Source organism: Cucurbita pepo, chromosome LG14 (assembly GCF_002806865.2).
Source record: "Cucurbita pepo subsp. pepo cultivar mu-cu-16 chromosome LG14, ASM280686v2, whole genome shotgun sequence".
Taxonomy (NCBI): domain Eukaryota; kingdom Viridiplantae; phylum Streptophyta; class Magnoliopsida; order Cucurbitales; family Cucurbitaceae; genus Cucurbita; species Cucurbita pepo.
In genome coordinates this window covers 6,989,844-7,015,933 of record NC_036651.1, presented here as the reverse complement: position 1 = coordinate 7,015,933, position 26,090 = coordinate 6,989,844, and the positions used below count along the sequence as shown (strand labels likewise).

Below are 26,090 nucleotides of genomic sequence, written 5' to 3'. Positions count from 1 at the left end.
CCCCCCCTTCAGCTTCTTTGTATCCTCGACGTATATGTATTGGTCGCTACCCGAAAAAATATACATACAAAGCTTCATCTACACAGTTACATCCTCGTGTTTGAATCGTTAAACCGTATTAGCCAGTAAAATTTTCAAATGGAAGAATCTGGGGTGAGAAGAATTTCATTATTGTACTCATTTCTTCTATATTGTGAACACTGGTATGAATCAAGTCTCAATGAGACTGTTTAGTTTATAGTTTGGTATAGACTACAACTAAAAGTAGTCTCAAAACGCTTCATTTTGTGCATCAAAATCATCCTTGGTGTGCTTGGTAAGAGCTTGCTTTGTCCAGCGTTTGAGGTCATAGGCTTTTTTGAATGGTTTCCTGTCCTTGATAAGTCTTTTCTTTGTGATAGCAATGGCCAGGTCATTGGGGAACAAAGTCTTCCAAACAAAAGCATGAAGGAGAGTGGAGACAAAGAGAAGAGACACCATAGTAGAGGACATGAAAGAAAGGGTGAGTGCCAGACCTTTACTTACAATTGTAGGGACATGCTCTGCATACTTTATGGTTGCCACTGAAGCTGTTGTCATTGGAAATGTGTAAGACCACCAAGCTAATGAAAACCTGCAAAAATTCACATGTTTCAGGTATCATAATAATTATTGTTGTCATTCATCTCCCTGTTCAAATTTTCAATCACTGATGTTGTGATCCTAGGCAGTTTCTTGGGTTTGATGCATGCTGGTTTCTTAATAGGGGAAAAATACAAAAAGTTGATTCTATGAATATGCCATTTTCATTTCTCGGTATTAGTCTAATTTTTAAACTTTAATTTCATGTCTAGCACGTTTTGATTTTGTATTTAATAGGTGTACAATACGATTGAATTTGTGCCTCATAGATTCATTGACATTTTGTTTTGTATCTAATAAATTTTGAATCTTAATAAATGTAAAATGATTTATTAGTTATAAAATTAAAAAAATGGATTTGTTAGATGTTCTAAAATTTACAAACTAGTTGAAGGGAAGATGGACTCACGAACGTCTAGAGATTAAAATTTTTAATTGGTGTGGATTCTATAAATGTTTCTTTTTATCATAGAGATAAATATTTGAAGTGAAATTAATCAGTGTGTCGTATTGTGAGATCCAACATCGGTTGGGAAGGAGAACGAAACACCCTTTATAAAGGCGTAGAAACTTTTTCCTAGCAGACGCGTTTTAAAAACTTTGAGAGGAAGCCCGAAAGGGAAAATTAATAGAGGACAATATTTGCTAGCGGTGGGCTTTGGCCTTACAAATTGTATCAGAGCCAGACACCGGGCGATGTATCAGGGAGGAGGCTGTTCCCCGAAGGGGGTAGACACTAGGCGGTGTGTCAATAAGGATGTTGGGCCCCGAAAGGGGTGGATTTGGTAGGGGTCTCACATCGATTGAAGAAAGGAATGAGTGCCAACAAGGACGCTGGGCCCTAAAAGGGGTGGATTATGAGATCTCACATCGGGGAGTAGAACAAATGAGTGCCAACGAGGACGCTAGGCCCTAAAAGGGGTGGATTATGAGATCTCACATTAGGGAGTAGAACGAAACACTCTTATAGTGTTGAAAACTTTCCCTAACAGACACGTTTTAAAAACTTTGAGGGGAAGTTCGAAAGGGAAAGCCTAGGGAGAACAATATCTGCTAGCGATGGGCTTGGGCCTGGGCCATTACACGTGTCAACTATGAAGAACGACCGTCGATTCAATTAAAGTGAAAATAACAATCATTTTGAAGGGGGAAAGAAGAACATGACTGACCTGAATCCAGTGAAGAAGGTGATCCTTACAACAAGGGAAATGTAGAGAAACAAAGCAATGAAGAAGCAAGTTCTTGACAAGCCATCGAATTCGCCATAAATGGTCTGCCAAGCGATGCTGGCCGCAGAAGGGGCAGCTATGAACATGGAGTACACAGGGTGCAGCTCCTTCGGCAGCGCCTCACTCGTCGGCAGCCTCTGATACAGTGTCACAAACACCACTAGATAGTGTGCAAACCCCACTGACCATAAGAACTTTGCTGCCTCCAACCACCCACATTTTGCCGCCAGTATCGCTCCGACGAAGTTCCCGACCACCGACAAATGTGTCGATGGATTCACTACCTGAAATATGAATAAAACATTAAATATATCTTCGACTAAAAAGGCTCTTTTCCTGATCTAAATCGGGACTTAGATATACATAATCAATAAACTTACGAATTTCGAATTTAGTGATAGTTTAACCCACCTTACATAGACGCCGCTTCCCCCCGGACAACCATTGCCCGTAAATCTTGAGCTCGAGCAAGAAGTAGGGACCCATGAAGGCACACCAAACAGCCGGGTGGAGTGGCTCCGACACGAACCGCGGCGGGGCACCGATGGCAAGGAACATAAAGACAACCCAAGGAGCAAAGAAGAAGTTAACACGAATAGGGTGGAAGTACTCTCTCTTAACAGCTTCAAAGTAGAAGATGCACTTGAGAATGTAAGCCACAAATACAGAACAAACAGCAGCTGTGGCTAAGAGCCAAATGGCGATGTTGATAAATGGGGAAACATGAAGGAACTTAGTGGCAGGGCTCGTCGCCAGCGCCCGCCATAGCACGGCCTGGCTGCTGAGCCCGAGACAGATCCCGAAGCATCCAATCGGAAATCGGAGAAGAAATGGCCATTTCTCGTCTTTCGGGAGAAGAATGTCTTCATAATCCTACACGAAAAATGACATTACAAACGTTCAAACATTAAATTTTTTACATAAACGAATGATTATGATTATGATTATATGATACCTTGACTTGATCAAGTTCGGGTCCTCTAAGAGCAGCATAGTATCTTCCAACAGGAACACTTTTATTCAAAGATTCATCCATTCCTTCAGAGCTTCCATAAGTTCTTTGACACTCCATCTGATTATCTCTATGATCTTTTCTCAATGGCAATAGAGAATTTTGTTTACTTAGAGTTGACTTCGTTCTAAAAATATTAAAATCCGCTTTCTTCCCTTCAATATTATTATAATCAAACCCTCCGAAACTTCTTCCGCTCCTCGGAAGAGCCATTCGATCGATACCCTTCCCTTTAGAATTTTGATTCAAACCTGTTTCCAACGACATTTGTCGACCGAAACCCTGCATGGGTGGTGGTGGTAGCGATGGTCGTAATCGATTGTTGTGTTTCTTATGTCGCTTCTCGGTATCGGCCAATGCAGATGTCGTTTTTGGCCGAACATGTTCTTCTTTTTCTTCGTTCTCCTCCTCACAAATTACTTCGTGGATGCCAACCGAATTAGGGTTTGCATGAAACATGGAAGGCGGGGTTTGTTTTGTGTCCATTTTCTCTGTTGGTTGGTTTCTTGAGGCTAATGAAGATCATATTATATTGTTCTTTATGTTGGTTTGAATGTTCATGAGGTTCTTCTTATTGCTCACGAGAGTTTGGTAAAAGTAGGGTTTGCTTTTAGGTGGAGGATTGATATGTTAAATCAAATTGAGACCAATACTTTGGTGAACGGATATCTCGTGGGATGACGCTCATTGATTCCTAGGAAAGGTTCGTGGCCATAATTTCAGGGTTCTAGTGGGTCGGTTCGAGTTAAGACTTAGAAGAAAGATTTCGAACTTTTTCCTCTCATTTTAAAAATATCTCATTATTATTATTGATCTTTTATAAAAGTTACGATCATTTGAGGTAGAAATTTGTTAAAATATTGAAAAAAAATGTCTGTTATTTTAATGTAGCTCAGTTTATTTGGTAGAAAAAATGGTTAGAGAATCGTATTTATTTTTACAGTAATAATATTTAAATAATTTATGTATTAATTTAATATAATATTTGGCTTTATTCATTCTATATATTATTCCTATACATTCCATTTGTGTTAATATATATATATATATATATATATATATATATATATATATTTTTTAAGAAATGATATTACACATAATCAAAATAGAAAAAGGAAATGATGTTATTATATTTCTTTTATGATTATAATTCTATTTTGAATATAACTAGGAGTATTTTGAATATATAAATAGGTTTATTTATTTTTTTCTAATATGTTTTTTTTTTTTTTTAAATCATAGAATAAAACAAATAAATTTAGTAATAAGTTAATAAATGAAATATCTATAAACGATTTTAATGATTACTAGAAAAGACTAATTAGAACGTTAATCCATTGAAAAATTTTGTTAATTATTTTGATTTCTAATATTTAGATGTAAAGTATTTCTTGTAAGAGTTAAAAAAAAAAAAAACAAAAATTGAGAAATAGAGATGATTTATTATTATTTGATAAATTGTTAAAAACGGTAGTAAAGATGTTCTAATACTATTTTATTTTCAACTGTAGCATTTGTGAAGGGATAAAAAAAGAGAGGATATCATGGATTATTCAGAGTCTCGAGATTGGACAACGCTTGAATATGATGTTCTTAGTATGATTCTCAACAAGATGGTGTCTCTCTACGATTATCTTCAATTCAGCCTCGTATGTAAGTCTTGGTATTTTTGTTGCATTACGACACAAACACCAATGATTCATAATTACTTCCAAGTTCCCTCAACTACCCATGCTCATCGTTCCCTCGAAAGATGGTCTTGAAAAGCAATATTGCTTATACAACCTCACAAAAAAATAGAACTCATCCTGTTGACTTCAAGTTTTGTTTCAACAAAAGGTGTTGTGGTTTCTCTTTTGGTTGGTTGATCATGTGTGAAGAGACACTCGATCTTATTTTATTCAACCCTTTTTCTGGGACTGTGATTTGTCTTCCTTCCATTATCATAGATAATGAACCTGATTATAATCCAGACCGCGTAGTTAAAGCTATATTAACCAAAGATCCATTATTATATCCAAACGATTATATGGTTGTAGCTATCTATAGTTCATATTCAAGGTTATGCCTTATGAGAGTAAATGATAAGAGTTGGACGTATTCATATCTAGAACCAAATATTCCTTTTAAGGATATTACTGTTTATAGTGATACTTTATATGCTACGAAAAATAATATGATGATTTGGAAAGTTGAAGTTAAGAATAGAGATGATGAAAGTTCTATCACTTTCTATTTCTTTAAAGATGGTCCACGCTGAAAGAACTAATGATTTTGCTATATCCTATATTACAGAGTCTTTCAAATGAGAGCTTTGGTTAGTTTTGAGGTCAATATCTGAAGAGGAATTACAATGAGAGACTACCAAGTTTAAAGTCTACAAACTTATTGATGAACGTAAAAATGGCATGCGAAGGACCGTAAAGGTGAAGAGTTTAGATGGTGATGCTATGTTTATTGGAGACTCTCAATTCATTTGTGTATCAACCAAGGATTTTCCTAAATGTTTACCAAATCGGATATATTTTATCAATGGTTGTAACAATTATATTCCTAATTTAGTCTAGGATTCGGGTATATTCAACATAGAAGATAAAAGATTTGGGAAACATTACATACGAGATCGTGCACACTGGAACTTACCTCAACCCATTTGGATCCTCCCAATCGTATGTTTGAAAGATTTTGATAATTAAGATTCCTATTGATTTGTGTTAGGATATGTTTTATTTTATTTTATTTCTCTTTAGCTGTATTATCCATGGTAATGTAAAACAGAAAATATTATGATTTAGAAATTTTGTTGATATGTCTTGTGCATTTAATATACTAATTTAATATTTATTCTTAAATATTTTCGACCTACATGTCACTTATAGATATCAAATTTGTTTGTTATAAATATAGATATTTATCAATTTTATTTTTATAGATTTCTACTCGGGCAAATTTATACTTTTGGAGAAAAAAAAAATATTTGATTCTAAAAAAATGTATGTAATATATTTCTAAATAATTAATTTTAAATATAATAGGTCTTAAATTTTAAAAATATCAATTTATCAACCGAGAGGTAGATGAATAAACAGAATCATATACAAATAAGAGCGATCTTGAGGATAAGATGAATAAGAAAAGTTTAAAAAAATTGAAAGCGATCGTTCAAACTTAAAATGTATTTTACTTATTATAAAATATATGATTCAGATAATATGGAAAGTTAGCCCAACCAAAGTAGAAGTCAGGTGGCCCAAAGATGAAGCCCAAGTTCATATGAAAACTCAGCCCACCCCAGAGTCGAAGTCAAGTGGTCCAAATCTGAAGCCCAAGTTCATATGAAAACTCAGGCCCAACCAAAAGAAAAGGTCAAGTGGCTCAAAGCTGAAGCCCAATAGTCAGGCCCAATTCGAAGTAGAAATCAGGTGGCCCAAAACTGAAGCCCAAGCTTATATGGAAATCAGTCCCAGCCCAAAAAAGAAGTCAAGTGGCCCAAATATGAAGCCCAAACTTATATGGATAGTCAGGCCCAATCCGAAGTAGAATAAACATCCATTTTCTCCCTAATCCAAACATTCCATTCTCTACTCTATGTTCATAGCCACTTCACCCGACCAAAAAAAAAAAAATAATGACCTGGCACCTGTTTTTTAGGTTAAGAGATAGCAAGGAACTGGGTCCATAGCTGTACCTATCAATTCTGGTGCTTGTTTAGATCTGAAACGAGCTTGAATATCGGCCGTTGGATTAGATTAAAAAAATTTCTTTTTTTTACAAATATATGTAATATATTTTACGTTTCTGTAAAAAGATTTTTCTTTCCTTCTTTGNTTGTATATTTGTGGCTTCAAATAATTTTCTATTTTTGTCTTAAAGATTTTTTTCTTTTTCTATATTTATTTTTACAAATATTATATATGTGTTGATTTTCCATTTTTGTTATTTAGAGAATAAAATAATTTCCTAAATTTCATCTCTCTTTAAAAGCTATAAAAATTACCTCACATTACAACACACAACTATTCAAGGACTCACTCATCCAAAGGTCACTCAAAGGTATGCACCTCTCTTTCCTTTTCCTTTTTTATGGTTATATATTTTATTTTATTATACTTTTTTTCTGATTCTATTTTATATATTTTTTTTCTTGCTTAAAATATTTGCATAGTATAAATATAAGGTTTATTAGTGTTAGTCCTCCTTTTTTCTTGTCTTATTTGGTAGGGTTAGAATTTTTTTATTATTTTAACGAGTTTAATTTAAAATATTTTATACTTTTTATTTTTTAAAAAGAGATGAAAGCATGATTAAGTTCTTGTATTTTGAATTTTTATTTATTTTTTCTAATTTTTTTCATTATTAATAATTTATTTTATGAAATAGTATAATACGTTTTCTATTTATTTAAAAATAATAAAATAAAACAAAATAATAAAATAATAAATAGAAGTATTTTGTATTTATGTAAAGAGAGAAAAAAACTATTTTTTTATAAAAAAAAATAGATATAAATGTTCAGAAATTTAATTGCTTAAATTAATTTTTTTTTTCTGGTCCGTAAAGATATTTTAGAAAGTAGTAAAAATGTTCTAATATTATTTTATTTTATGTGTTTGTTCCCTTCTTTTTGTTTAGTCTTTAAGATATTTTATAAAATAGTAAAGATGTTCTAATACTATTTTATTTTCAATTATAGCATCTGTGTCTCGAGAATATTATGGATTATTCTGAGTCTCGAGATTGGACAACGCTTGAATATGATGTTCTCGGTGTTATTCTCAACAAGATGGTATCTCTCTATGATTATCTTCAATTCAGCCTCGTATGTAAGTCTTGGTATTTTCTTGCATTATGCCACAAACACCAACGATCCATAATTACCTCCAAGTTTCCTCAACTACCCATGCTTATAGTTCCCTCGAAAGATGGTCTTGAAAAGCAGCATTGCTTATACAACCCCACAAAAAATAGAACCCGTCCTATTGACTTCAAATTTTGCTTCAACAAAAGGTGTTGTGGGTCCTCTTTTGGTTGGTTGATCATGTGTGAAGAGACACTTGATCTTACTTTATTCAACCCTTTTTCTGGGACTGTGATTTGTCTTCCTTCCATTTTCATAGAGGATGAACCTGATTATACTCAAGACCGCATAGTGAAAGCTATATTAACCAAAGATCCATCATTATATCCAAATGATTATATGGTCGTAGCTATTTATAGTTCATATTCAAGGTTGTGCCTTATGAGAGCAAATGATAAGAGTTGGACATATTACTATCCAGAGCCAAATATTCCCTTTAAGGATATTAATGTTTGTGGTGATACTTTATATGCTACGGAAAATGATATGATGGTTTGGAAAGTCGAAGTGAAGAATAGAGATGATGAAAGTTCATCGATTTTTATTTCTTTAAAGATGGTCCACGATAAAACGATCGATGATTTAACTAGATCATATATTACAGAGTCTTCCAAAGGAGAGCTTTTGTTAGTGTTGAGGTCAATATCGGTAGAGGAAACACAATTAGAGACTACCAAGTTTAAAGTCTACAAACTGACTCATGAGCGTGAAAATGGCATGCGACAGGGCGTAAAGGTGAAGAGTTTAGATGGGGATGCTATGTTTATCGGAGACTCTCAATCCATTTGTGTATCAACTAAAGATTTTCCTCATTGTTTATCCAATTGTATATATTTTATCAATGGTTGCTACAATTATATTCCTAATTTAGAACAAGATTCAGGTATATTCAACATAGAAGATAAAAGATTTGGGAACCATTACATCCGAGATCCTGCACACAAGAATTTACCTCAACCTATTTGGATCATCCCAACAATATGTTTGAAAGATGTTGAAGATTAAGATTCATATTTATTTGTATTAGGATATATATATATATATTTTATTATTATTTCTCTTTAGTTCTATTATTCATTGTAATTTAAGACCGAGAATATTCTAATATAGAAATTTTGTTGATACTCTTTCTTGCCTTTAATACACTAGTTTATTAATTTTATTTAATATTTATTCTCAAGAAGGAAAGTTTTAATCTAAACATATTTGAGGTGAATGTGTTTGTAATAATATTTTTTAATTATATTATTTGATTTTTTTTTTCTAAAAATATTTTATTCCAAAAAGATTCCAAAATTCCTCTCTCAAGCAACTACTTACCAACCTAAAGCCCAAGCTAATAAGGAAAGTCAGGCTCGTTCCAAGGTAGAAGTCAGGTGGCCCAAAGATGAAGCCCAAGCTTATATGGAAACTTAGGCCCAACCCAAAATCGAGGTCAGGTGGCCCAAAGATGGCGCCCAAGCTAATATGTAAACTCAGGCCCAGCCCAAAGTAGAAGCAAGTGGCCCAAAGCTGAAGCTCAAGTTAATATGGAAACTCAGGCCCAACCCAAAGTGGAAGTCAGGCTCCGACCGTTACTGAAGCAGAAGCTCAGGCTCGACCCAAAACCGAAGCCCAAGCCCAAAATTAAACTGATGCTCCAGCCTAACTTTAAGCCCAAACCCGATCCGAATCAGCAAATTCATACTGGATTTTTTTTGTTGTTAAACCCGGTCTATAACATGGGCGACCCGGCCTGGTGTTTGATGGGAATCAGGTGGGCAGAGAGTGACCCGGCCTGGTGTTTTTTTTTTGTTTTTGTTTTTTTTTTTTTTTTTTTTTTNNNNTTTTTTTTTTTTTTTTTCTTGTCTTATTTGGTAGGGTTAGAATTTTTTACTATTTTAAGGAGTTTTTTTTTTTTTTTTTTAATAGATGAAAGCATGAATAACTTCTTGTATTTTGAATATATAAATAGTTTTATTTATTTTTTCTAATATATTTTTTTCACTATTATCAATTTATTTTATGAAATAGTATAATACGTCTTCTATTTATTTGAAAATAATAAAATAAAACGAACAGATTTGGTAATTATTAATAAATGAAGTATTGATTTCTATGTACAAGTATTTTGTATTTATGTACAGAGAAAAAACTATTATTTATAATAAAAAAATAGATATAAATGTTTAGAAATTTAATTGCTTGAAATTAATGGTCTTTTTTGTGTCAAATTGTTCTAAAGGATAGTTTATTTATATATGTTTAGTATATTTTAGAAAGTTTATTTATATATATTTAGTCTGTACAGATATTTTAGAAAGTTTATTTATATATGTTTAGTCTGTGAAGATATTTTAGAAAATTTATTTATATATGTTTAGTCTATAAAAATATTTTAGAAAGTTTATTTAGATATTTTAGAAAGTAGTAAAGATATTCTAATACTATTTTATTTTCAACTATAGCATTTGTGAAGGGATAAAAAAGATATATATTATGGATTATTCAAAGTCACGAGATTGGACAACGCTTGAATATGATGTTCTTGGTGTGATTCTCAACAAGATGGTGTCTCTCTACGATTATCTCCAATTCAGTCTTGTATGTAAGTCTTGGTATTTTCTTGCATTACGTCACAAACACCAACGATCCATAATTACTTCCAAGTTTCCAAAACTACCCATGCTCATCGTTCCCTCGAAAAATGGTCTTGAAAAGCTCCATTGCTTATACGACCCCACAAAAAATAGAACTTGTCTTGTTGACTTCAAATTTTGCTTCTTGTCTTGTTGACTTCAAATTTTGCTTCATGTGTGAAGAGACACTCGATCTTACTTTATTCAACCATTTTTCTGGGACTCTGATTGGTCTTCCTTCCATTATCATAGATGATGAACCTGATTATGCTCTAGACCGCATAGTTAAAGCTATATTAACCAAAGATCCATCGTTATATCCAAACGATTATATGGTTGTAGCTATCTATAGTTCATATTCGAGGTTGTGCCTTATGACAGCAAATGATAAGAGTTAGACGTATTCATACCCAGAACCAAATATTCATTTTAAGGATATTACTGTTTATAGTGATACTTTATATGCTACGGAAAATAATATGATGATTTGGAAAGTTGAAGTTAAGAATAGAGATGATGAAAGTTCATCGATTTCTATTTCTTGAAAGATGGTCCACGCTAAAAGAACTAATGATTTCGCTATATCCTATATTACAGAGTTTCCAAATGAGAGCTTTTGTTAGTTTTGAGGTCAATATCTGAAGAGGAATTACAATTAGAGACTACTAAGTTTAAAGTCTACAAACTTATTGATGAGCGTGAAAATGACATGCTAAGGGCCGTAAAGTTGAAGAGTTTAGATGGAAAAATACACTTTTGAAGACCGGCTCCCCTGAAACAAGGAAAGAAAGACAAGCAGAACACAAATAAGATGACCATTTGAAAGAATGGCAACAAAGTGAGTTTCAAATATGAGGCAAAATAATAAGATGACATATTGACAATGAACCGTAGATTATATTAGGTAGTAGGCCAATTAGGTGTGTGAGGTTAGTTTTACTTCATTAAATGACACTCTGTCTCTCTCTCTGTATAAACCTTTCTGAAACCATGCAATTTCAACAATAATTGTCGATCATAAAAGATATCTCAAGTAATTTAAAACGAGAGAATTTTCAGTAGAATCAAATTGAACATATATCTTCTTTGTGTTTCGTATGCACCTTACAAGCTACAGCAGGGCCAAAAGGGAGAGAATACACTTCTAATGGCATTCTCTACTTAGATTAGATCAATAAACTTCTCTTTTCTCCCGGAATCCTATACATTCCATTTTCTACTTGTGTAGATTTATCTCCTGATGTCCACTCTACCAGACTGAAAAAATAATGACCTATACCATTTTTCATTACCCTGGTACCTGTTTTTCCATTTTCCATCACCCTGGTACCTGTTTTTCCATTTTCCATTACCCTGGTACCTGTTTTTTGGGCTATGAAAAGACGATGACCTATACTATTTTCCTTAGATTAGGTTAAAAAAATTAATTTTTCTTTTTTCTTACAAATATATGGATATATTTCCGTTTTTGTAAAAAGATTTATTTTTCCTTTTTTGTTTTTTCTTTTACAAATATGGAATATTTGTCGCTTTAAATAAATTTCTATTTTTGTCTTAAAGATTTTTTTTGCCTTTTTTGTTTTTATTTTTACAAATATTATATATTTCTTGCTTTCCATTTTTGTTGTTATTTAGAGAATAAAATAATTTCCTAATACTCATATCTCTTTGGAAGCTATAAAAATTACCACCACACTACAACACATAACTATTCTTCCTAAATTTTCAACAATAACTCACATTCTCTCTCCACTTACTCACTCAACGACTCGCTCACCCAACGGTATGCACCTCTTTTCTTTTTTTTCTTTTTTTTTTTTTTCTAATTGTATTTTATATTTTATTTCTTGGGATCCCGAAATTGAGTGACCCATTAATTCATAAACTTCTAAATTATAATTTAAAATATTTTTTATTTTTTATTTTTTATTTTTTGAAAAAAGATAGAAAGCAGGATTACGTTCTTGTATTTTGAATATATAAATAGTTTTTTTTTTAATGTTTTTTTTTCACCATTAATATGCTATTTTGTGAAATACTATATTACGTTTTTATTTATTTAAAAATAATAAAATAAAACAATACTAATCAAGTATTTGGTTAACTACGTGTAAGAATTAAAAACAAAGGAGAGAAATTTGCCACCTAATTTCTTTATTATAAAAAATAAAAAATTAGCATATCTGTTTACAAAAATTTATTTTGTACGGAGAAAAAAAAGAGAAACTTGTTTTTAGAATTTTTTACTATTTTAACGGTTTAATTTAATATATATATATATTTTTTATTTTTTAAAAAATAGATGAAAGCATGACTATTATTTTGAATATATAATTAGTTTTATTTATTTTTTCTAATATGTTTTTTATTTCTAACATATTATGTGCAGTGTACAGAGAAAAAAAAATATTATAAAAAAATAGATATATTAGTCATTCTAATTATCAATAATGACATCTTAATTATGATTTAAAATTCTTATGGGAAATAATTATAATCTCATAACCCGTAGCCCATGTTAGAATGGAATTAATTAATTGTTACAAATTTAAACTAAAGGAAAGTTTTTTTTTTTTTTTTTTGTTTAGTTTTAAGATATTTTAAAAAATAGTAAAAATGTTCTTATACTACTTCATTTTCAACTGTAGCATTTGTGAAGGGATAAAAAATATATATATCATGGATTATTCAGAGTCTCGAGATTGGACAACGCTTGAATATGATGTTCTCGGTGTGATTCTCAACAAGATGGTGTCTCTCTACGATTATCTCCAATTCAGCCTCGTATGTAAGTCTTGGTATTTTCTTGCATTACGATACAAACACCAACGATCCATAATCACTTCCAAGTTTCCTCAACTACCCATGCTCATTGTTCCCTCGAAAGATGGTCTTGAAAAGCAACATTGCTTATATGACCCCACAAAAAATAGAACTTGTCCGGTTGACTTCAAGTTTTGTTTCAACAAAAGGTGTTGTGGTTCCTCTTTTGGTTGGTTGATCATGTGTGAAGAGACACTCGATCTTACTTTATTCAACCCTTTTTCTGGGACTGAGATTTGTCTTCCTTCCATTTTCATAGAGGATGAACCTGATTATACTCCAGACCGCATAGTGAAAGCTATATTAACCAAAGATCCATCATTATATCCAAATGATTATATGGTTATAGCTATCTATGGTTCATGTGTGAAGTTGTGCCTTATGAGATCAAATGACAAGAGTTGGACGTATTACTATCCAGAACCAAATATTCCTTTTAGTGATGTTAATGTTTATGGTAATACTATATATGCTTCAGGAGTTGATATGATGGTTTGGAAAGTTGAAGTTAAGATTAGAAATGATGAAAGTTCATCGATTTCTATTTCTGTAAGGATGGTCCACACCAAAAGTATCGATGATCTAACTAGATCTAATATTACAGTGTCTTCCAAAGGAGAGCTTTTGTTAGTTTTGAGGTCAATATCGGTAGAGGTAACACAATTAGAGACTAACAAGTTTAAAGTTTACAAACTTACTGAAGAGCGTGAAAATGGCATGCGAAAGGCCATAAAGGTTAAGAGTTTAGATGGGGATGCTATGTTTATCGGCGACTCTCAATCCATCTGTGTATCAACTAAGGATTTTCCTAAATGTTTACCAAATTGTATATATTTCATGAATGGTTGTAACTATTATGTTCCTAATTTAGTCCAGGATTCAGGTATATTCTACTTAGAAGATAAAGATTTTGGTGATCATTACATACGCGATCCTGCACATGAAAATTTACCTCCACCTATTTGGATCATCCCAACTATATGTTCCAAAGATTTTAGTGATTAAGATTCATATTTATTTATGTTAGGATATGTATTGTTTTTTTAATTTTATTTCTCTTTAATTGTATTATCCATTATAATCNCCCTTGTAATCTAATTTAGAAATTTGGTTGATTCTCTGGTATGCCTTTAATATACTAGTTTATTATTTTTATTTAATAATTATACTATTTTCTACCCATGTCACTAATAGATATCAAATATAACAAATATAAAAATTGTTTATATAGACATTTATCAATTTTATCCTTATACATCTTTACTATTAAAAAAATTTATCAAATATAAAAATAATATATCAATGTCTTAAATATTATAACTGATTACACTCAACTTTATTTGGTTGGGTTCAAGATCAAGCTTAAAAGAAAATACTAAACTACAGAAAAAAAAAGAATACTTTAGAACTCTTTTCCTTTATAAATAATTCAATAATTACTCCCAAATACAAATTTATTTAAACGTTGAACTAATTTCTAATATCTTTCTATAACTATTTTTGTTAAATATCATGTATTATATATTAATACAATATAAAGTTTATATAACATTACAATTTAAAAAAAAAAACAACAACAATTGGATTTAGTTTTGATTTTTTTATATTTGAAACATTTGAACTTATTCTAATTATATGATTTAAGAAATTGGGATAGTCTTTATATTAAATTATCAGAACCAAAAAATGGAAAAAGTAAAATAAACAGAAAAATTGACTTCATATTCTAATTGAAAATAAATTGAATTATAGGTTATACACTAGGGTAGAGATATCTGAATTCATTTTGGTTACCAATAATAGTAAGGAGGTGAGTAGGTTCTTTTGAATATGCAGGGTTCAGTTCTAAGGATTAAAACTTGGTTCTTGATTTTTTTGAGATTGGAAGAAGCTTTTGAGTTCAACAATAAGTAAGGTTGGAAGATTCAAATTTTAATCCAAGATTGGAGGGAAATTGGTTTCTGTAACTGGAATCAAACTTATAATCCTAGCAAATGAAAAGGAAAGGAGGATATTTGATGAAAAGAACATAAATCAAATTAATCTATGCCATCCTCCTCATCATATGCGGTCTGAAAATCTTAACTAAACCATGACTTTTCATTTGAAGAAATTGGTTGAGTTTTATTCTCACAAATCCACCAAAATTATGTTGGAAAAATACAATCAGAACACACCATTTGAAAGAATGACAATATTCCCTGAACCACAGATTTCAACGACGGAAATAAGCACACACCAAAAAAACTCAAACAAATGAAACAACGGCTCATTGTTAATGGCCAAAACAATCTCAAACAACATATGTAAATCGATAAACCTCAGCAGACTCCTTTTTACAAGTGAAAAGGACAGTGTCTTAACACCAATGACTTGGTTAATTGAAATCGGAAGGTAAAGAAGAGATGTATAACCACATACAACCGAGAAGCAGAAAATGGCAAAAAAAAAAAAAGTTTAAGAACTATTCACGAGAATGAATGTGCTGTACCGGTGGCGCTGCTACGAACGCCGGGCGGCGTCATTGGAATGTCAACGGCCTGGTCCGCAGAGGAGTGGGGACAAGAGTTGGCGAGTGGTCCATGCCTGTCGGAGAGAGTTGCAGGTTTCAAATGGTCCCAGTTGCAGGTTTCAGATGGTCCATGTTGGAGAGAGTTACAGGTTTGATCGCGATGGAAAACTTAAAGTTTCAGAGAGTTGGAAGACGATTTGATCGCGATGGAACTTAGGGTTTCGGAGAGTTGGAAGACAATTTGCAAGGGGAAAATTAGGGTTTTTGGAGAGTGATGCGGGGGAAACGTAAGGTTTGCAGAGTTGGAGACGGCAATGGAAAAGTAGGGTTTTTGGATAGTGGTGTGATCGGACGGTTGATATTTAGCAAGCGCGCAAATATCAGCCGTTCGATTAGGTTATAGAATTTTCTTTTTCTTTTTTCTTTTCTTTAACCATTAAGTATATGATTTTTTTTTTTTTCGTGTATAATAAAATAATTTCTTAATTTAAATATATTCCTTATTCCATCTGAAGATATAAAACTTACCCCACTCTAGAACACAGTACACAATTATTTTTCTTAAATTTTCAAGATAAACTCTTCTTCTTCGTTACTCACTCTACAGTTCACATTATGCATCTCTTTTTCTGTTTTTTTTTTTTTTTAAATTGTATATTTTATTTTATTTTTTTATGGTTATATATTCTATTTTATTTTTGGATCCCGAAATTGATAAGATTCTAACTAAAAGGTAATATTTTCTTTTTTTTACCTCTAATATGTTATTTTGTGAAATATTATAATACTTAAAATAGATAGTAGTTAATAAATGAAACATTTATTTTTAAATTTACAAATTTTGAGAGTATATAGTAAAATATTAATTAGAAAATAACAAAATAAGGTTCGTATTTAAAATATTATAAGAGTTAAAAAAAGAAGTAAAAATTACAATAAGGATGATTTATTATTATTAGGTAATTGGAATGTCAACCGCTTCGTCTGATCAAAAAATCGGTAGCACTGCTACGAACGTCGTTCAACGGGACGGTGTCATTGGAATGTCGTGTACAAGTAGCTTAGAATGTATTTCTTTTTCTTTCATTTTACAAATATATGTATATATTTTGGCTTTTTTTTTTCCTTTTTCCTTTTTTTTTTTTCTTTTATTAACAGTTTTTACATTTTAGATTATAAGATTTTTTTTCTTTTATATAGTTTATTTTTAAAAAATAAAAAAGGAATATTAAAAAATGCCGGCTAAAAAGGGGTAATGTGTATTAGAACATATAGATGGTAGTTTATTTTTTAAAAAAATTATAGACTAAAATGAGCTAGAAGTTAAAATCACCCTTTTCAGTTGGGGGAGCAAAATAATATTCTCTTCCAAGGAACAAAATGACATGTATTTGCAAACTTCCAAACGCCAACTTTCTCACAAGAAAACAAAATAGAACTTTCCCACGAAACAAAATAGTTACCGAAACCAAATGCAAATTTTTTTTAAACCAAATACAATTTTTTTTTTCTCATTTTAGAAAAGTGTTTAAACACTACACTACAGAAAGAAAACATTTCGTAAGTAACACACAATCTATTTATAATATTAATATTTAGATTATGTGAATAAGATAAATTTATACTTCAAATGAAGAAGAGAAAAGACATAATAGAGAAATATAGATAGATAGCAATGGAAAGACATAATACAGAAATATAGATAAATTGGAGAAAGGAGACAGAGAAATAGAGATAGATAGCAATACATAATACAGAAATATAGATAGATAGCAACGAAGAAGGATGGTGAGACCATTGTCTTATTATTTGTGGCTCTTTTCTCCTTGATGAGACCACAAGTCACTCTTTGACTTGTATTTGAACGTGGGTTCGACAAATAAAATATTTTCCATTGTGAAGAGTTTGGTACCTAAATAAGTCTTCGTAACAGAAACGATACAAGCATATTGAACAGATTAACTTCTCTTCGTTCTTCTCCTTCTTCTCCTTCTTCCCCTTTCTGTGGGAGCTTTCTTCCATCGGTTGGTTCTCTTCCATAAGAAAGATGATAGATTTAGAAAAAACAAAAAAGAGAAACACAAAAATGACAGGAAAGAAAAATGGGAAAGGGAGTGTGGCATTGAGAGCAATGTCACTAGAAGTTTTATAGGAGGAAGAGGAAGGATGGAGGATGGAGGATGGAGGATGGAGGGAGCTGACAGTCACTGTGTAAAGTATTCGGTATTCGGGTTGTTCAAAAATGGAAGTGTTTAAAAATAATTGTTTAGGCAAATGAGTCCCAAAATGCCTAAAAATGGAGGAGAAAATGAGGTTTAAAATGGGATTTTGAAGCTTGATTGCACCGGAAACCAATTGCGAATTGTGGGGAGGAGGTGGCAAGAGTTGAAGGCTTTGGGATGACAGGTGACTAGCACAAATGTGGCACTCTTGATATTTGATGGAAAGTTTAAGTGTTAATTTAGCCTAATAAATTGATGATCACTGGATAGATCTTAAAGGGGCAACAAAATGCTTATAAACAAGACAACAAAGCCATTAGAAGAAGAGAATTCTTTCAGGACTTTCATCAAACAGCTTGCAGATATGGCCTTAAATTAACAAATATGAAAGCCATTAGAACAAGAAAATCCTTTTGAGGAATTTCATCAAACAGCTTGTGGGCATGACCTTTTTTGTTGGAATGGATGGATTTTTTTTTAATATTATTAGAAATGAATGGATGGATTTTNGGAAACCAAAAATTTTTAGACAAAAAATCAAATATTATTGCAAACACCATTCAACTCAACAAACACATTGATGTTTAGTTTGAAAATTAACTTCTTCTTTTTTTTTTCTTTTTTTTTTTTGAATATCGAATTAACAAGTATAAATTTGTTTAGTACCTACTTAGGTAATTTTATATCATTTTATTTTTATCCATATATATTATTACTATATTATTTCTACGTAGTTAATATATAATTTTTATATTAAGAGATTGATATGAGTGACATAGGTAGAAAATAGAATAAATATTAAATAAAAATAATAAACTAATATATTAAATGCAAACAAGAGTAGCAACCAAAATTAGTGAATAAATATTAAATAAAAATAATAAACTTGTATATTAAATGCAAACAACAACATCAACAAAATTTCTAAATCAGAATATTTTCTGTATTAGATTATAATGGATAATACAATTAAAGAGAAATAAAATTAAAAAAACAATACATATCCTAACATAAATAAATATGAATCTTAATCACTAAAATCTTTGGAACATATAGTTGGGATGATCCAAATAGGTGGAGGTAAATTTTCATGTGCAGGATCGCGTATGTAATGATCACCAAAATCTTTATCTTCTAAGTAGAATATACCTGAATCCTGGACTAAATTAGGAACATAATAGTTACAACCATTTATGAAATATATACAATTTGGTAAACATTTCAGAAAATCCTTGGTTGATACACAGATGGATTGAGAGTCTCCGATAAACATAGCATCTCCATCTAAACTCTTCAACTTTACGGCCCTTCGCATACCATTTTCACACTCATCAATAAGTTTGTAGACTCTAAACTTGGTAGTCTCTAATTGTGAATCCTCTTCAGATATTGACCTCAAAACTAACAAAAGCTCTCCTTTGGAAGACTCTGTAATATAAGATCTATTTAAATCATTCATACTTTTAGTGTGGACCCTCCTTAAAGAAATAGAAATCGATGAACTCTCATCATTTCTAATCTTAACTTCAACTTTCCAAACCATCATATGAACTTCGGAAGCATATATAGTATCACTACAAACGTTAACATCACTAAAAGGAATATTTGGTTCTGGGAAGTAATACGTCCAACTCGTATCATTTGCTCTCATAAGGCACAACCTCAAATATGAACTATAAATAGCTACAACCATATAATCATTTGGATATAATGATGGATCTTTGGTTAATATAGCTTTAAATATGCGGTTTGGAGTATAATCAGGTTCATCATCTATGATAATGGGAGGAAGACCAATCACAGTCCCAGAAAAAGGGTTGAATAGAGTAAGATCGAGTGTCTCCTCACACATGATCAACCAACCAAAAGAGGAACCGCAACACCTTTTGCTGAAGCAAAATTTGAAGTCAACAGGACGAGTTCTATTTTTTGTATGGTCGTATAAGCAATGCTGCTTTTCAATACCATTTTTCGAGGGAACGATAAGCATGGGTAGTTGAGGAAACTTGGAGGTAATTATGGATCGTTGATGTTTGTGTCGTAATGCAACAAAATACCAAGACTTACATACGAGGCTGAATTGGAGATAATCATAGAGAGACACCATCTTGTTGAGAATCACACCGAGAACATCATATTCAAGCGTTGTCCAATCTCGAGACTCAGAATAATTCATGATATCCTCTTTTTTTTTTATCCCTTCACAAATGCTATAGTTGAAAATAAAATAGTATTAGAACATCTTTTACTCCTTTCTAAAATATCTTTACTAGGAAAAAAAAAATTATATCAAGCAATTAAAATACAATTTGCCACAAAAAGACAATTAATTTCAAAATATCTTTACATACTAAAATACATAAATAAACTTTCTAAAATATCTTTAGAGACTAAAATATCTTTACCGACTAAAATATATAAATAAACTTTCCTTTAGTTTGCCACAAAAAAAAAAAAAAATAATAATAATAATAATAATAATAATTTCAAGTAATTAAATTTCTAAACATTTATATCTATTTTTTTATTATAAAAAAAATAGTGTTTTCTCGGTACATAAATACAAAATATTGTACATAGAAATCAATACTTCATTTATTAACAATTACAAAATCAGTTCATTTTATTTTATTATTTTCAAATAAATAGAAAACGTATTATACTATTTCATAAAATAAATTGATAATAGTGAAAAAAAATATTAAAAAAAAAAACTATTTATATATTCAAAATACAAGAACTCATTCATGCTTTCATCTATTTAAAAAAAAAAATAATAATAATAAAATAAAACTCGTTAAAATAGTAAAAAATTCTTAACCCTACCAAATAAGACAAGAAAAAAACACAAAGACAACACTCATATACCTTATATTTATGCTATGCATATATTTTAAACAATAATAATAATAAATTAATTGGTCCACTCAAGGTGGGGATTCCAATAAATAAAATATAATATTCAATCGAAAAAAGTATGATAAAATAAAATATATAACCATAAAAAAAAGAAAAAGAAAAGAGAGATACATACCGTTGAGTGAGTGAGTGGAGGAAGAACGAGAGTTTTTGTTGAAAATTTAGGAAAAATAACTGTGCGTTGTAGTGTCGAGTAATTTTTATAGCTTCCAAGGAAAGATGAGAATTAGGAAATTATTTTATTCTCAAAATAACAAAAATGGAAAATCAACAAATATATAATATTTGTAAAAATAAAAACAAAAAAAGGAAAAAAAATATTTTTACAAAAACGGAAAATAACGATAGAAAAATAGAAAATTATTTAAAGCGACAAATATATAATATTTAAAAACTTTTTACAAAAAGTAAAATATATACACATGTTTGTAAAAAAAAGAAAAAGAAATTTTTTTAATCTAATTCAACTCCTCATATTCAAGCTCGTTACATATCTAAATAATCACCGGTCGATCACACCACTCTCCAAAAACTCTTACACTTCCTATCGCCATCAATCGTCTTTCATCCTTTCTCTCTCTAAAACATGCAACAGAGAAATCAGATTCTGCAGATCAGGCCGTCGTCATTTCAATGACGCTGCTGTGCAGCGTTCGAAGTAGAGCCATCGGTTTTCCAATCAGATCTTACCAAACGCAAAACGTCTTGACAATGGTAAACACAACAATATTATTTTTTAATTTTTCATAAATGTTTCAAAACTATAATTCAAATAGACATCCTTGGAGGGTATCCTAAAATGACATAACAATTGCATCTTTAATGTTTCAAAAAATACGTAGCTTTAAACATTTTTAAAAAGTTCAAAAATATGTTTATCATGGGTACCCTGTTTAAAAAAGTTCAAAAAGTACTTACCATTAACATTTGGACAACTCATACATTATATCCCAACTTTGGATGCTACTTTTGAAAGTAAATAATGCTATTTTAAGTTAATTTGTATTTTTGACATAATATCATTAATTAATTTATTTTAGAATTTAGACCCTAAAATTTTCGTCACTCTCTGCCCACCTGATTCCTATCAAACACCAGACCGATTAAGGGTCGCCCATGTTATAGACACGGTTTAACAAACAAAAAAAAAGTCCAGTATGAATTTGCTGATTCGGGTCGGGTTTGGGCTTAAAGTTCGGCTGAAGCATCAGTTTAAGTTTGGGCTTGGGCTTGGGTTTTGGGTCGAGCCTGAGCTTCTGCTTCAGTAACGGCTGGAGCCTGACATCCACTTTTGGTTCGGCCTGAGTTTCCATATGAACTTGAGCTTCAGCTTTGGGCCACTTGCTTCTACTTTGGGTTGGGCCTGAGTTTACATATTAGCTTGGGCGCCATCTTTGGGCCACCTGACCTCGATTTTGGGTTGGGCCTGAGTTTTCGTATAAGCTTGGGCTTTTGATGAACGTCCAAAAGCAATTACTTACTCATCAAGCAACCTAAAGCCCAAGCTAACTAGGAAAGTCAGCCCAACCAAAGTAGAAGTCAGGTGGCCCAATGATGAAGCCCAAGTTCATATGAAAACTCAGCCCACCCCAGAGTGAAGTCAAGTGGCCCAAATATAAAGCCCAAGTTCATATGGAAACTCAGGCCCAACCAAAAGAAAAAGTTGTGGCTCAAAGCTGAAGCCCAAGCTAATAAGGATAGTCAGGCCCAATCCGAAGTAGAAGTCAGGTGGCCTAAAACTGAAGCCCAAACTAATATGGAAACTCAGGCCCCACCCAAAGTAAAAGTGAAGTGGCCCAAAGCTGAAGCTCAAGTTCATATGGAAACTCAGGCCCAACCCAAAATGGAAGTCCAAACTTAATCCAGCCGAACTTTAAGCCCAAACCCGATCCTGAATCGTACTAAATCTTTTTTACTAAACCCGGTCTATAACATGGCCGACCCTTAATCGGTCGGTGTTTGATGGGGATCCAGAGGACAGAGAGGGATGGAAATTCGAGGGTCTAGATTCTGCCAACTATTTTGCCCGCGAATTCATTGTGACATTCACTATTTTACCAGCGAATTCGTTGTGGAATTGTCGGTATATTAATGATAAATATATTTTTCAACGTTTTTATAGGAAGACATGAAGTTGATGCAACGAGTATTTTTTTTTGCAGAGTAATAAAGATAAATATATTTTTGCACTTAAAAGTTAAAAAGTATCCATAATTTTTCTTTTTAAGTTTTATATTTTTTGAACCATTATAGTAGTAATTGTTATGTCATTCTAGGTCACCAAGAATTTTAGTTGTTATTATTATTTTTTTAACATACGTGTTATTTTGAAAGAAATAACAAAGTTATTATCATCAATTGTGTTTCGTCTTTCGTTTCTCGATAGTATCAGCCAATAAAGATGTCATTTTTAGCCGAACATATTCTTTTTCTTCCATCTCCTCCTCTTACGACTTTGCAGTCTACTTACACTCTACATATTTTTTTACGCTCTGTAGACTCCTTGTAATCTCCTTAACTTAGCAGACTCCTTCGCTGAGCAGTTCTCTTACGACTTCCTTGCTCTGCAGACCCTTTGTAGTCTCTTTGTGCTCTGCATACTCTTTACAGTCTCGTTACGCTCTACAAACCCTTTACAGTCTCCATAACTCAACAGATCCTTGCAGTCTCTTAATGCTATACAAATTTTTTGCATTCTTCTTACACTCTGCATACTTCTTACGCTCTGTAGACTCTTTAGCTCAGCAGACTCATTACAGTCTCCTTGCTCTCTGCTTTTTCCTTTTACTTTTTACGCTCTATAGACTCTCTTGTAGTCTCCTTAGTTCAGCAGACTTTTTGCAGTCTCCTTATTCTCTACACTCCTTGCAATCTCCTTAGATTCTACAATTCCAGAAAAAGGGTTGAATAAAACGATATCGAGTGTCTCATCACTCATGATCAACCAACCGAAAGAGGAATCACAACACCTTTTGTTGAAGCAAAATTTGAAGTCAACCGAGCGAACTATGTTCCTAGTGAGATCGTATAAGCAATGCTGCTTTTCAAGACCATCCCGTCGAGGGAACAATGAGCATCGGCAGTTGAGGAACCTTCGAGATAATTATGGATTGTTTGTGTTTGTGGCGTAATGCAAGAAGATACCAAGACTTACATACCAAGCTAAATTGGAGATAATCGTAGAGAGACACCATTTTATTGAGAATCACACCAAGAACATTGTAGTCAAGTGCAGTCCAATCTCGAGATTTTGAATTTTCTATGGTTTCTCTTCTTTGTTTTGTACCTTTGCTGTACCAAATCACAAATGATATAATTAGAAATAAAATCCTATTATGACCTATTTTCTAAAATATGTTTGGATTTTAAATAAATTTCTCTAAAAAAAATATGTCAATTAATTCAAAATAAATAAATGCTATAGCAAGCTTTAATTATTTTTCCTAATAATTTTTTTTAATCATAATTAATCTCTCCTATACATTCATTTACATATTATAAGAATAAAATGTTCATAAAAAATAAAATAATTATTTCTCTAACACGTAGGTTTTGAAGTCTTATACAATAAAATAATATGAAAGAAACTAACAAAAATATAAAAGAAAATAAACATAGTATAAAGTGTGTTCTTTAAAGGAAATAAAAATAATAATGTAATAAAATAATATAGAAAACTAAAAAAATAATAAAAAGGAAAATAATTTCAGCTGAAATTATTATTTTAGTGGTGTCGAACATTTAACTAAAAAATATTAAACAAATAATAATAAAAAGAAAAATAATTTCAGCGGTAAAAAATATAACCTAGAGGATTGAAGTCTTATACAATAAAATAATATAAAAAAATTAAACGTAGTATAAAGTGTGATTAACTAAAAAAAATATAAAAGAAATTAAAAAAATAAAAGAAGGAAAATAATTTCAGTTGGAAAAAATATAAAAGAAATTAATTGTAATAATAATAATAAAAATATAAAAGAAATTAAAAAAATAATAAAAAGGAAAAATATAAAAAAATAATAAAAAGGAAAATAATTTCAGCTTGAAAAAATATATCTTAACCTCTCGGTTTTGAAGTCTTATACAATAAAATAATATAAAAGAAATTAGTATAGAGTGTGATTAACCAAAAAAATTAATTAAGAAAAAGGAAAAAAAATAATAAAGAAAAAATATAAAAGAAATTAAAAAAATAATAAAAAGGAAAAAAATATAAAAAAAAAAATAACAAAAAAGAAAATAATTTGAGCGGTATAAAGTGTGATTAACTAAAAAAATATAAAAGAAATTAAAAAATAATAAAAAGGAAAAAATTATATAAAAAAATAATTAAAAAGAAAATAATTTCAGCTGTATAAATGTGATTAACTAAAAAAAATATAAAAGAAATTTAAAAAATAATAATAAAAAAAGAAAATAATTAAACAATAAAGAAAAAATATAAAAGAAATAATAAAAAGGAAAATAATTTGAGCTCGGGCATCAGTTGCGGGCGAAATAACACTCATGTATTTTCTAAATCTATTTTTAGTTAAGGTGAACCTGAAGTTTTAGTAACGACCCGAAATTTTATACTTAATTTAAGGTCGCTACTGTATACATGCCATAAACATTGAATGCGGAAGACTTCATTTAAATTCCATAAAACATAACCTTTAACTTAAAATACAGTCATGGACTTACGTGTTTCGAAAACATCTTTAAAACGACACAACAAAAGACTCGAAATAAAATAAATAAGCGTTTAAGTTTAAAACATCCTATTCTATCCTAAGTCTAAGAAAATAAATGTCACTATCCTATGCATGTGTCATTATCTTGAGTTGCGATGTCGTCGTCAGCTATACAGGAATGTCTTGCCTTAACTTGAAAAATGTAGTAGCACATGACTTGAGTATTTAAAGAACTCACTATTGGGTTAAATGCAACAATCACATGCAATGAAATGATGGGACCTATCTTTCATTTCGTTTCGTTTCGTTTCGTTTCATTTAATTTCGTTTCGTTTTCCCTACGATGTAATCCTAACAGGTAATCGTGGACGTGTACCATATACTCTACACGCAGCCCATACGTGCGAGTATGGGATCACCAGCTAGTTCGCACACCGCCGGGCTACTGTCCCTAGTCGGTGGGCATGCTCTGGGGGCCCACCGGGACCCGTTAAAACTAAAACCGTCACGGCAGCGCTATGCAGGGCNTCAGTTGCGGGCGAAATAACACTCATGTATTTTCTAAATCTATTTTTAGTTAAGGTGAACCTGAAGTTTTAG

General features: G+C 31.3%; 4 protein-coding genes across 4 annotated transcripts; 2 read left to right on the top strand and 2 right to left on the bottom strand.

The window, feature by feature from the left end:
• Positions 1-142: 142 nt before the first annotated feature.
• On the bottom strand, positions 143-3,353 carry LOC111809824 (guard cell S-type anion channel SLAC1-like). Its single transcript, XM_023696264.1, has 4 exons — positions 2,806-3,353; positions 2,262-2,723; positions 1,791-2,134; positions 143-613 (listed from the first exon to the last, which is right to left on the bottom strand). Exons 1-4 carry the CDS (start codon positions 3,346-3,348, stop codon positions 271-273), a joined length of 1,692 nt encoding a protein of 563 aa, XP_023552032.1. The 5' UTR covers positions 3,349-3,353; the 3' UTR covers positions 143-270.
• Positions 3,354-7,900: 4,547 nt separating this feature from the next.
• On the top strand, positions 7,901-8,725 carry LOC111810488. Its single transcript, XM_023697196.1, has one exon. It carries the CDS (start codon positions 7,901-7,903, stop codon positions 8,723-8,725), a length of 825 nt encoding a protein of 274 aa, XP_023552964.1.
• Positions 8,726-12,065: 3,340 nt separating this feature from the next.
• On the top strand, positions 12,066-14,189 carry LOC111810599. Its single transcript, XM_023697329.1, has 2 exons — positions 12,066-12,121; positions 13,031-14,189. Exon 2 carries the CDS (start codon positions 13,087-13,089, stop codon positions 14,164-14,166), a length of 1,080 nt encoding a protein of 359 aa, XP_023553097.1. The 5' UTR covers positions 12,066-12,121; positions 13,031-13,086; the 3' UTR covers positions 14,167-14,189.
• A 4,733-nt stretch (positions 14,190-18,922) lies between these two features.
• LOC111810486 lies at positions 18,923-19,747 on the bottom strand. The gene has a single exon (XM_023697193.1). It carries the CDS (start codon positions 19,745-19,747, stop codon positions 18,923-18,925), a length of 825 nt encoding a protein of 274 aa, XP_023552961.1.
• Positions 19,748-26,090: the final 6,343 nt, after the last annotated feature.